The sequence below is a fragment of the Drosophila erecta genome, unplaced genomic scaffold (assembly GCF_003286155.1).
Source record: "Drosophila erecta strain 14021-0224.00,06,07 unplaced genomic scaffold, DereRS2 tig00000294-arrow-arrow-pilon, whole genome shotgun sequence".
Lineage (NCBI taxonomy): Eukaryota > Metazoa > Arthropoda > Insecta > Diptera > Drosophilidae > Drosophila > Drosophila erecta.
Window position 1 is genome coordinate 498,678 of NW_020825218.1, and position 13,761 is coordinate 512,438.

The 13,761-nt window shown below is 37.2% G+C and overlaps 2 protein-coding genes across 2 annotated transcripts in view; both read left to right on the forward strand.

Annotated features, from left to right (window-relative positions):
• The first annotated feature begins 226 nt into the window (after positions 1-226).
• LOC6555840 lies at positions 227-5,249 on the forward strand. The gene is made up of 2 exons (XM_001982670.3): positions 227-518; positions 3,286-5,249. Exon 2 carries the CDS (start codon positions 3,349-3,351, stop codon positions 5,161-5,163), a length of 1,815 nt encoding a protein of 604 aa, XP_001982706.1. The 5' UTR covers positions 227-518; positions 3,286-3,348; the 3' UTR covers positions 5,164-5,249.
• Positions 5,250-7,562: 2,313 nt separating this feature from the next.
• LOC6555841 (transcription factor SOX-5) overlaps positions 7,563-13,761 on the forward strand; it is a 35,678-nt gene continuing 29,479 nt past the window's right edge. Inside the window, exons 1-2 of the mRNA XM_001982671.3 lie at positions 7,563-7,580; positions 8,159-8,410. The gene's annotated coding sequence lies outside the window, so the exon portion shown is untranslated. The remainder of the gene's footprint in view (positions 7,581-8,158; positions 8,411-13,761) is intronic.

A 13,761-nucleotide genomic window follows, 5' to 3' on the forward strand; every position in this document is an offset into this window, starting at 1 on the left:
TGGTCGAGGCCCATTTTAACTTTTAAGAGGACCAAGAGAGACAGCGCTAATACCATGAATGGCCTGAAGAGGACAGGCCACACATCACCGAATATTTGAATGCCACCCTGAGCGCGTGATTTTTTCGACCAATGGAAAGCGCTAGGGTAAGGCAAGGCGTGGCCTGAACCGCGTTTGTGCTACTTGCACCCTAATGGCCAAGCCCTCAGCCATTTTAGCCCGACTCAGACATAGTTTGAGCACCGCGTCGACCGCACGTTCCTGATTTTCACCAAAATTTCGCTTGATGAAACTATAAAGAAAATCGCCCATGCTGGTGCGCTCACGTCGAAGGCAGTGCCATTACATTCGTGTCCATTACATTTGTGCCATTATCGTGTTTTTATGAATAGTTACAGTTTACCATTCAGTGACAGTGATAAGCAGTTGTTGTCCAAAGTAATTATTATTAAATGTACTGGAAATGGAGTGACGAGATGGAGTCATGCTTTACTTATACAGTTGTATGGATTTAAATCGTAAGTGCAGACGGTGTATAATATTATAATATATGGTTTCTCAATATATGGGTTCTCTAAAAGTGAAGGAGCAATTTAAAAAGTTTTACAGATGTATAAAATAGATGTGGCCCCAAAAAAAGGAGTTACCAAGTCTTTCATTTGTGGTCATTCCAGTGAGTGCCAGAAATGTTTTAAAACTAACTTCCACAGCTGTATTCTTAATCGCAAGAACAGGGGACAGAAGCACGGACATGGCTCGATTTCACTGGTCAAGTCGATCGATCCATGGCCGCCCTGATCACGAATATACATATAAACATATAAACACTTTATACGGTCGGAAAACCTGTCTTATTCGTGTTACTCTACGAGCAACGGGTATAGCTACTCAGATCGGACGACTACATATATCAAATAATTAGCCCCTCAGGACAGATCCTGCCAACCTCCAACTGTTTTGCTAGTTTCAAAAAATGTTTGGCAATGTTATGGCTGCCTGGTTGATGCTTGGTAACAATTATACTATTTTCTGGACCACGCCCAATAATTTTTTTTTTTATATACCAATCTCACTCAATATTGAGTTTTATATTTTATTGACTAAGATCATTCAAAAAAGAAACAACTTCTCATCACTTGAACAGTGACGTAAAGATGAGTACTTATTAACATATGTAAATGCCTTTGATTGAAAATGAGTTCAGCTTTGGTCGTACCATATACCTTTCAGTAAGATAAGCAGATGTTCGTAATAGGAGCCTATTTCTTTACCCGATGAACTGATTTATGGGTGGAATATTGACCACGTAACAAAGTCTGAAAAGTACACCGTTACTCTCCTCCATGATCGAGAGGTCGAGAGTTGATTGGGCTCAAACAAAAATACAATAAGAGAAATTTCCCCGACTATCAGGTACGTTCCCAATATTGGCTAGATTTGCTACCGGTTTTGTCCAGTGGGTTTATTTATAAATCAAAGAAGAGAAGTTAGCTTTGGTAAGCCGCAAACGTTGTTTATAAACATCAAGTCATAAATATTACAGCTCGCTTGGTAAAAGGGTATACTACATTCGTTGGAAAGTATGTAACAGGCAGAAGGATGCCCTTCCGACCATATAAAGTATATATTTATATACTTATTGGCCATGTCCGTCGGTCCGTCCGTATGAACGTCGAGATCTTAGGAACTTTTAAGGCTAGAAAGTTGAGAATAGTCATGCATATTCCAGAGACATAGACCCAGCGGATGTTTGTAAAAGTATGTTGCCACGCCCACTCTAACGCCCATAAACTGCCAAAAACTTTTAAAAAGTGTTTTGATATTTTTCCATTTTTTTTTGTTGTAAATTAGTTCGATTTTCCAAAAAACTTTTTGCCACGCCCACTTTAACGCAACTCCCCTTCTAACGGCCACACATTTGAAAAATGTTGAAATTTTTTTCAATTTATTACTTTTTTTGTCAATTTCTTTCGATATGCCAGAAGAAGGTTATAATTTCTCGTTCGCACTTTCACTAGCTGAGTAACGGGTGTGCCTGTTATTATGAAAGAAATGTGTGTTTTTGAAAAGAATGAACTGGAAATTCTTTACAAAAAAAACAAGTATTCTTTAGAGAAGAAGCACATAAGACCAAATACAACGAAGCTAAAAAATGTTTTCAATTCCATTGATTTCTAATCGATTCTATCGAAGGTAAAACTATACAAAAAAAAGTCGCAACTGCAACATACAAAAGATCTGATTTTATCTTATGAATATGACTGAATATAATATATAAATTATCTAAGACTTTGTTATTTTATCTGTTCGTGTTTTTGTTTATTATAGTTTTTTTTATTTAAAAAGGTCACCAACATTGACTGCCGTTACCAGTCCGTTTATAAATTTATAAAGATTTTCTCATATTTTCTTCCAAATAATAAAAAAATAACAATGCGAAAATTTTAAAATTGTACTTTCATTCTAGCATTCTTAGCATTCTATATTTTCATATATGTCCAAGTACAACAAAAAAATATAAGCAATTGAAAAATTTAACTATTACTGATGTGAAAATAGTTATTCTTGCGATGCAAACCCTAGGAAGACTAATAAGTATAAGCCTAATAACAAGCTAATAATTCACGTGGTATTTTTCTTAAACAATGCACTTTAGATCTTTTTTAAAGTCTAGATCGCTGGCCAAGTCGATGTACTTTGGCTTGTCCTACTGCCCATCCCATTATATGAACGTCGAGATATAGCGAAATTTAAAATTGAAAAAAATTAAGATAAATTTTGCAGATCCTAGAAACGCCTGTGCTGTTCAAATTTGTTGCAGAACATCGCCAAGTACACTCTAAGAGCAAAACTCGATCTTTTAAAAACGTTGCAACTTTCTATGTCAAAAAAATTTTAGACAGATTTTACTGAGGGTAAAGCATACAAATAGACGGTAGCGTGCAGTCTCAGAAACGCGCATTACTAACTAACTAGTTAGTTTCCTCTCTTTTCTTTATTCCAATAATGTTATTTTATTAAATTAAAAAAAAAAATACCGATAAATTCAGACAGTTGGCTTGACTGACCCGACTTTAAATCCAAATCACGAATAAATACATATACATATATATTAAAAAGACATAAACATAAACAAAAATATCCTTTTGGCAAAAGACTCCCACGTGACGGGTATCTGATAGTCGAGAAACTCGACTATAGCATACTCTTCTCTTTTATCTGGTTGCCTGTTTAAATATAATGACTTATATTAAAAGGGAAACTGTTTTTGTTTATTTTAAACAGGTCAAATTGGATGGTTTTCGATGGTGTTACCAATGTCATTTTAGTGTGAAAGTAAAGTAGCAAATGGCGCACTCTGACATTTGTGCTTCGCAGGCGACCAAGGCCGACCATGATCAGGGAACGTCTTCAAGCGACAGCAATGTCCCAAAGCAATCCTTGCCCAACATATACCCACTTGGATCGACAAGAACTTCACAAGCTCAATCAACGACGATGACTCTGGAACAATACCGCCTCCAGCTCTATAACTATGCCCTAAATATTGAACGACTACGCTGCCCCCAATATGGTGGGACGGGAGGCAGTGGGGCTGGTGGTCCTTGGTTACATTTAAGTCCCTACGCACCCCATAGCTCAGGCAATTTTCCATCGGTTAACCGAATGGCCGCTCTTTCAACAATTTCCCTCTTCCCACAAACGCAACGCATTTTTCAACCCGAGGAGCCTAAACCGCAACACAGCTATATTGGTTTGATAGCCATGGCCATATTGAGCTCAACTGATATGAAGTTGGTCCTCTCAGACATTTATCAATATATTTTGGACAATTATCCTTACTTCAGAAGTCGGGGCCCGGGCTGGAGAAACTCCATCAGACATAATCTCTCCCTGAATGATTGTTTTATCAAATCTGGCCGAAGTGCAAATGGCAAGGGGCACTACTGGGCAATACATCCAGCCAACATGGATGATTTTCGCAAAGGGGATTTCAGACGTCGCAAGGCGCAACGTAAGGTCCGAAAGCATATGGGTCTATCAGTGGATGATGCCAGTACTGACTCGCCCAGCCCGCCGCCGTTGGATCTAACAACTCCACCTCCACCGAGCTCCCAGCCCGCACTGCAACTACCTGTTCTGGGCTATCCATACCACCAGCATTATATCGATCAATTCTTTAACCGGAGCTCAGCACCTGGTATGACACAGTATTCCTCGCCAGATCCATCCTTGTTAATGCAACGACAACAGGCTAATCACCTGGATCAGACAATCCAACCAGCTCAGCTTCAGCAGCAACATACCCATCAGCAGCACATTGCCTATATCAACTCCACCACGACAACAACAATCGCGAATATGTTTTCGCAGACACGGAAGCGCCAGTTTGACGTGGCTTCGCTACTGGCACCCGATGTCCAAATCGTTGATATTGTCTCTGAAGACCAGGAGTCCTCAGTTACGCCAACCACTTCGGCGAGGACAACGACTCAAACTCATCATACAGTCATTACCAAACAAACTATTCACCGCGAAGTAGTTTTGGAATTAGAAAAACCTGTGCCAGATGCAGACATTGACACAGATATTGATGTAGAAGTTAATGTCGACGTGGTAGACGATAGCATTAATCCTGACCCTGATTCTAATGCGGATGCAGAAGAAAGGAAAAAAAAAAGGGGCACTTTGAAGCAAATATTTTCCATTGAGGACAATAACTCGTACCTAATCAATGGCAGGCTATCTTCATATGATGCCGATGCCGATCCCGAGCATGATCATGACCACGATCCCGAAGAACTGGAACAGCACAACTTTTCAATTTCCAGCTCCGCAGCGAGGTCCTTGGCTAGCAGTAGTAGCCAAAACGAGGAGTCTAGCTCACTAGAGGACTGTCCTATAGAAGAGGGCATTGTCCCGCCCCCAACTGCACTCATATCGTCAATACCGTCAATACCTACTGCGAAACCATCAGCTCTGACAGTTCCCATTCCAGATGCATATATTGAACTCAACCAAGTTGATCCACACATGCTTAGTAGGTACTACGGATCATATATTGCCGCAGCTGCCCGACGAGCCAGTATTGATGCGTCAAATAGTTCGCGGACTTCCTCTATTACGCCACCTCCAAAAATCGAAATGGTCTCACAAAAGTAATAGATCAATTCTTTGGCAAGAAAACAAACAATTATTGTAAAAGATATATAACAAACTATATTACAAATTGACCACCCACCCACACAAGTCCATACCATACCATTGTATTTATTAAATAGTGTTCTTTCAATGTAGATTTAAACGTGCATAAAAAGTGTTAAACTATTGTTAAACTTCATGGAATGCAAAATAAATTTAGTGTATTAATACAATTCAAAGTAATGTACATTTCAGTTACATTTTCAGTACGGTTCCAGTTCTAGTCATATCAAATCTTTATAAATCAACAGAATCTAAGCCGAATTTGACCAAGAAAAATGAGTAATAAAGACTCAGCTTGACCTTATTTTAATAATATCTTTCAGTTCAATAATAAAAAACAATTAACAAACATGCATGTGTCCCAGATTTTGTGGGCTTGTGGGCGCTAGTGTGGAATTGGTCAACTGTTGATATGAGAATCCCATTGGTGGGAGTTTCAGGGTCCTTTGAAAAAAATCACTGTATATAACTGTATTGAGTTACAGTGGTGGCCACGAAGGACTTCTTTTAATTATACAACTTTTGTTTTTAATTTGTTTGTACTGGACATAAATTACCACTGCGTTTCATACTTAAACAGCACAAAGTCACTTTTGTTCTTTTTATCATGTTTGCATATAGTTTACCAGATACTATCAAATTGATCACAATTGGCATAAAGAAACGACTATTGAAAAAATATAGAATGCTATAGTCGAGTTGCACGACTATCAGATACCCGTTACTCAGCTAGTGGAAGTGCAAAAGAAAAATTTCACAATTTTCTGGAATATCGGTGGGAATTGGGGAAAAAATAATGAAATGAAAAAAACTTAAACATTTTCCAAAGTGTCGGCGTGACAGTTTTGAGCGGCTTGTGGGCGTGGTCAAAAAGTTGTTCGTATACCGATATAAATTAGCAGGAAATACAAACATTTCTCAAAAGTTTGGCGTGGGAGATTTATTCAGTTTGCGGTCGTGGCTATATAGCCATCTATTGTTCATTTTTTAAAATCTACATTATTTGTGAGCTGTCAACCTGGTTTCTACACATGTCGAGAGTTGCCATTCTGATTTCTACGATAAGTTTCAATTAGAAATCAGCATGGCAGCACTTGAAATCCGTATATGTTGGGATGGTAACGCTAACCATGCTAACAATTCAGAATGGCAACTGTGGAAATACTGATTACTGCGAATGGACGCTTTTTTAAGATTGCTTTTACAGTTGTGAAAAAATAAAAGCTCAACTACTTTGAAGCTTCTATAACTGCGATGTTCGCTCAGGCTTAGGTTTAGGATAATTAGTGCTTTGCTTTGGGGTTCTATATAATAAAATTTATATTTAAATACGTTTGCAATAGATCTACATGACTAAATTTATACAATGGGTTTTGCCTCTGCTACACACATACCAAATTCCAAGATACAAATACAAATGGATTTTCACACAATGCATTTTCAAAACGTTATTGAATATTTTTTTGGTCTAGGACAATGTATAAAATAACTGCTAGACACTTAAACTGCCCTAAAATTGTTTTTGTACCTTACTAAAGCCTCCAGGAAACTGTTTATATATTAAAAAAAGGTTTGCATCAAAGACGGCTTACTAAAATTAATTTAAAATAGTTACATAATGTAAGACAATCTTAAACGTTTTCCACAAAATGCTAAATTACCGAATTCAGCAAAGTGTTGAACCAATCCGAGACATTGTATGAAATAAGCAAACACACGTACCGATTTTTAACATCCATAAATGCGTAATCGATTTAAATGGAATTCGCATTTTTATAAAGTTTTCGAATTGCGACACGAAAAATTTGGTTTTGGTTAAGGCTAGAAAGTTGATAATGAAATGCGAATTTGAATTTCAAGTATGTTTCAGAACGTTGTCACACTCTAACGCCTTCAAGCCGCCCAAAACTGCCACACTTTCAAAAACTGTATTAATTTGTTCATTTTATTATTTGTCTTTTCATGTACAAACATATTCATAATCATGCTTTAAGATACCAAATAAACACATATTTTGGAAATATTCATCGTGTATTTGTAGTTCCTGTTTCTTTAATAGATAGGACTTAAAGTAAATTTGCTGCAAAAATCGACGTGCGCGAGAATGTCAAACTTCAGAGCCGCGATTGGACGTTGTCGATTTTAAAACAAACCAAATTCAAATTCGTTGGCCACGCCCCTTTTATTTTTATTCGCTCTCTGCAAAGAGAAAATGTTAAAAATATTTCAAAAAAGAGAAAAAAATCACGCTTTTAAAATTCTCTTTAATGTTACAATATAACATACGTTCTCTTAATGTACCACTTTAACATGCAGTTAACAGCTAAAAGCATTGGTATGAATCAGTGACTATTGAACATCGCTACACAGTGGTGGTAACATTCCACGTGCGCGGGCTAACTTATGCCGACTTTGGGTCGGAATCAGAATGACTTTTGACTCAAGCCTGCAATGTACTGATTGCGAAGATGCAACAATGGATGCAACACTTTTGCATGTGAATGCCATGCACGTGCATCTGGCTTGTACACTGTGTTGTGCATTTGTGTTTAGTGCTAGCTACAAATACAAATAAAGTCCACTGAGCCTAGTGATGATGTGTATTCTATATTTTTGTAGAATTCCGTGTCATGCAGTTCACATTTTCCTTTGCATTGATCAAAGTCAACGCCAAGACAAAGCAATCAAGTTCAAATACGCAGCACAGTGCAGAACGGTTTTGGTTTTTGCTGCTGATCAATAATTGCACTTGCAAGCTCCGAGCGCAAAAATTTCGATAAGATACGGAGCTGAACTCAAATAGTGATTATGCACACAACGTGAATTATGAACTGGCAATGGGTTGTCTGAAAATCCATAGAAAATGGAAAGATGTATATCTTTAAGCTATAGCGCGCGGGGGGAGCTCTTATATGTGCCATGATCATGATCCAAAGTATCAATACGTTTCTAGACGTGTCGTGAGGCAATCAAACGGGAAATAGTCGGAACGGAACGCATTAAATGTGACGTAGGAAAATGAAGTGAATTTTCAAAGTGCCATAATATAATTTATATATAGATATACGTATCATATTTATATATATTTGTTCTATAAATATCGTTAAGTTGCCCACGGTAATGCCGGTAATGCAATCCTTGAGGCACCTAGTCAAATGAGTACGACTCAAAAATATCTAATCTCAACCGGGTTCCTTAGGAAAAGGTGAGTATACTGTGTTTCCTCGCAGTGGCACTATTCAAATTCTTAGCTCCGTGGCTCGGCCAGTTTGCCCGCATCATCATCATCGCGGTTTCTTCTGCTTGTTGGTGCTCTAAACAAGCATTGGTCGCGACAGGTGCATTGCCACGCGAGAATATCTTTCGGAAGGGGAAAAGGGGTTGATGGCGAGGGGGGGGGGGGGGGGGGGGGGGGGGAGAGATGTTGGAGCTCTAAGGCAATGATCGGAACTGGAATCGAAATTCGGGCTGGTCGCAGAAGGGTCGGAGGATGGGAGGAATACTTCAGGAGTAGCTGGCTCGGAGAAGTTGGGGATCGTATTCGTATATAAGATAGCTGGGAGTGGACTGGTTTTTGAGATCGCATATGCTTGTGTATTCGCACTCGAATGGGGACATAAACGAAGTCACAGATATATTAAAGTATTTTATTGCGGGTTTACCAATCCTATACATACAAATAATTGCATTTATCCATATCCGTTTTTCGAAACATAGGCTCCCATTTGATTTTGATTTGCGCGTTCGGTATAGTTCTCTTTGGCACTAATGAAATGGGTATTGAATATGTTATACAATTGTACTTGTCGAGCTATTGTTGCCGCTTTCCGATTGTCTGTTGGAATGGTTTACTGGTTGTCCAGTGGTGTCACTCTGGATCGCCATAAATTCTGGAGCCCATAAGAACAGAAAGCAGCCGTGTTGCAGCGCAGCGTTTTTAACAGGCTCCTCGGTTACATGAAAAAAACAATCAAAGGCGAAACAATGATTAAAATCCCACCGTCTTGCAGGTTTCATCTTCAATACTGTGCTTCAGGCGAATAAGGATAGGCGCAAATCTATCGATGGGAACGCAATGTTTATTATCCAACCGTAACAACTTTTCCTTATCGTTCAGATATATGAATCATGGCTTGGGTTTAGGAAAAGAAGAAGAAGTGAAGAAAACTTATTGTAAAATGGACTTCCCTTTTTGTTCCAAGGCGGTTGAAAAATCACGGCAGTTTGGATTCATAAAATAGCCTGTTTATTATGTATTACAAATTTCCTATTTTTCTTTTATAGTATTTCCGATTTCCTTATATGTATGCACTTAGTATGGGAGAACAAAATCGTAAGTGTTAGGGTAGGCCTCGGCATCGAACAGTTCATTCAATTCATTAATGATGTTTGCTTGAGCATTGTACGGTTTGTAGCTTACACTTCACTTCAATTACGGCACTACACATATGCAATAGTTTTATATTCGCAGAAATACTGAATGCACTTTTAAAAGATCCACAGCGCTTACCCATTTGCACGCACGATCATTAACTTCAACTTGAGGAGTACGTACGGGGGCAACATGACAGGTTGTTTATCCAGTTCTGCCTGAGAGATCTGGCAAAACTGGCCCACAGAAAAAATTAGCAACAGCGAACTAAACAAGAAAAAAGCTTGCTTTCGGGACCAAAGCTTGAAATACACTTGGAGTACGTTTCGCTCGTTTAAGCATCGTCTCAAAATAATTAGATCAAATATGTCGTCTTTGATGATGCCATTTCAAACTAAGACTACTAGGAAGATATTTTATGCAGTTGTCTGAGCATTAGGCCATTAGCGACGAGTAAAAGTTATCAACAATATAAAACTATTAATGTAACTATTTATCTCTGTTTCTTGAACCCCCTAACTCTGTGTTTAGATAGGACCTAATTCAAAAAGTAGGTTCATAAAAGCTTGCAACTAATTTCCATCCTTGCGAACATGCTTTTACGCAAGCGACTAGATTTTGCAAAACTCTGTCTATTAAGAAAATGCAGCGGAAACATGTTTTGAGTTATATAGATAAAGCCCGAATCCACATAGCCGTGCTGCAAATAGCGTCGATCCACCGGGACGACATAAGACGACAGTTGGCGGGAATGCAGCATGAAAACTAGTTGTATAGTTGACGCTAATGCTGTTGTTTTTTTTTCGTCGATGCTCAAAAAAACCAACAATCCAGTCGAAATATCAACAGGTGAATGCGAATCCAAGAAATCAATAAAAATAAAACAAGAAATATGTGCTAGCCGGATCGATGAGGAGAAGGTAGATTACTGGCAAACTGAGTAAATAAAGCACAACAATCCAGCAAGACTTCGTTGTTTAATTATCTTTATTATGCAAAAAAAAAAAACCCTGAAATGTAATAATGAGAATCTAATGAACTACTTGTATCCGATCTATATTCTATAAATCCGGCTATATTCTAACAACAAAAAGATTTTAATTTTCCTTACTTGAAATATACCCTATATTACCTATATAAGTCTATTAAACGTTTAGTAAGAATAAGAAGAAAGCATTTTTGACCAAATAAAATACATATATATAAAATATATCATGGCCCACAAGCAGTGTTCATTTAAGATCGATTACTTTAAGTGCTAGAGAATCTGGATTTAGAACCGCGAAAAATCTGTAGGCTCACATTTTGGGAAAAACAAAAATATATATTTCAAATTAAAATTTACATTACAATTTTTAAAAATGCATTAATTAAAATTTTTTTTTCTATCGATATGCCATAAACCGTTTGGTCACTCTCACTTTTTGAAACAGTGCAGTCCCATTGTGGACGGCAATACAGGACTTCTGTAGCTACTATATAGTAGCGTTGAATATCAGCTTGGAAATATGTATATAAATACTTTATAGTACATACATATACTAGTACATAGAGTTAAGGAGGGCACTATTTTTGATTTTTTTTCGCTTAAGAACATTTTAATATATATTTGATTTTAATATAATTTTTAGCTGCCGAAGAACAATACAAACAAAAAAGCTTCACCCGAGGATTAACGGTCAGATCAGTCTGCTGTCTAATATAGCCGTTTTACTACTGCTAACTTTTCAAAAGTTAGTAATTGGCAGGAATTGCTAAGGCTTTGAACAACTCTATTTAGAAATATTTGGCTTAAGGTTGCGTCACAGCCATTTTTAGCTTTTACAAATTGATATCAATTTACTGGGTATCCCATTGCTTGACCAGATGATGTCAACGGAAAAATCTTTGAGTGAGTAGAATCAAGCCAATACGACAATTGAATACAAAAGTTGTTTTGTTTGTCCTATATGAAAGCCACTCCCCCATCCACTCTGATTTTATTTAACAGACGACGCGTCTGTTTTCGTATTCTCGAGTGCAATAATAACGCGGCAGGCAGTAAGTGAGAATATCTTAAAAACAATAAAAATTTGATCTAAATTTTTAGATTGTCAAATATAAGGTCAGGAAGTATCTAATTGTTTAAAATCACCGAACCCGGAATGCAGAACACTTTAAGCATTAGCTGTTTATTATACCTGTTACTTGTGAAGGAAAAGATTCTTTTACATTCGATATGAGCAAGTAGAAGTAGGAAGGGTTTCCTACTTTTTAGGGTAATACCAGCTGAGCCAATCTAGCCATTTTTCCATTGCCCTCGTTGTGTATGGAATATCGGATAGTCAAGGCACTCCACTTTAGCTTGGTCATTTGAATTTTTTATATTCTGCTGTGTTACAAATGTATGTGTGTACAATTTTCTCTTCTTACACAAGGCCTTAAGAGTAAAATAAACGAAAAACAAAAAAAAAAATAAAATCTCCGCGCTTCGCCAAGAGAAGATACAAGCAAAAAAAATGAAAACAAAGATAGCAAGAAACACAGAAACAGTTCAAGTCAACGACTCTGTACCCATTGCAGATGCGGTGCTGTGACTGCATCTGAGGCTTTGCCCAACGCAAAATGATGTATTGCTGGTATCCCAACGACGCGGAGAAACGGAAGGGACCAAACCAAACCACTGCGCTGTAGTTTCCTTCTTCGTCTCACACGCAGTCTCAATCTAGTTGCCGATCGGCACACGCTTTCTTAAACAGTACAACACGTTTTCGTGCGAGTGTACTCAAATATAAAGCAAACAAGAGAGAATGCAATAGTCGAGTTCCACGACTATCTGATACCCGTTACTCAGCGAACGAGAAAGTTTGACATTCTTTTTGGCTTATCGATAGAAATTGGCAAGACAATAACAAAATTTAAAAAAATCAAAACTTTTGCAAAAGATTGGGCGTGGCAGAATTGGGCGGTTTTTCTATTGATATGCCAAAAAATTTTGAATTTCGCGTTTGCATTTCCGCTAGCTGATTTGATATCCGAGAACTCGACTACAGCACTTGCGCTAGTTTTTTATTTAAGTTTACTATTTTATTTACCAATCTAAGGATATGCCAAAAAAATTTTAAAATATCACCTTTCAATAGTCGAGGAAATCGAGGAATCGTTGCCTCTCCCTTTATCTGAGTGCTTGAAGCCCCTTGAGTACATGCTGTTTTTAAAAATGAATTTTTAACTTAACGTATTTTGTGTAAAAAGTTAAGATTGAAAATTGGGACAAATAAAATTGTTTCATTTACGTTGATTTTATTAGTTGACTACTATGTCAATTAAGAACTTTCGACTTAGTAAACACATATAATAAGTACATATGTACTTATTCGGTACGCTGATGGAGAAAATCTCATCTGGGCCACACATTTTCATAAGTGGATTTTAAATAATGTATTTATTTAGTTAAATGGAAAGACATGTTTCGTTTTAAAAAATGATATAACTTTTGTATTTAGAATTGTATATTACATACGTTTGCATCGTAAAGATAAATTGTTCCCCTACGTTGCCGCTTAATAATAAATATGGAAACCAATAAAATTTTGTAAAAAAAAATCTTATAAAAGATTACTTTCAAAATTATGTTTGATTCAGAAATAGAACATCTAGTTCAGGTTTTAGGGGTTATATTCACTTAATCGCATTTTATATTTCAGTTAGTTTTTAGTTTTCTTAAATCAAATAATATTTTAAGGAATCCACAAAGCGTTCTATAGCTTGCTACGTAGACAGAGGTATGGCTACCTAAGCTTAAGCTTAAAACTTTAAACCTCAAACGCTAAAGGATGTGCATCTGACTGAGAATGTGTACGTATTTGTACATATATGCATACAAAAGGTGAAGTGTGCATATGCTGAGCAGATGTGCCTCAGATGTGTTTTATAAGCAATGTACGTCCCTGTCAATCGGTTAAAAATCTGTTGTTTTGGCACTATAGGAAAAGTAAGTTCTCATACAATTATTTCCTCAGCACTATTTTTCAAAATCTTTATGGTTATGGCTTGTAACAGGTTGTACGAAAACGGTCAGAGCCTTTTTTCCTGCGTTGCAAAGTTCTAACCGAATTTACTATCACTTTCATACATATTGCATTATGTATGTATTATTAAGTATCTTGTAAGTTCCTCAAGATGCAAGGACTATCCGATTCCAC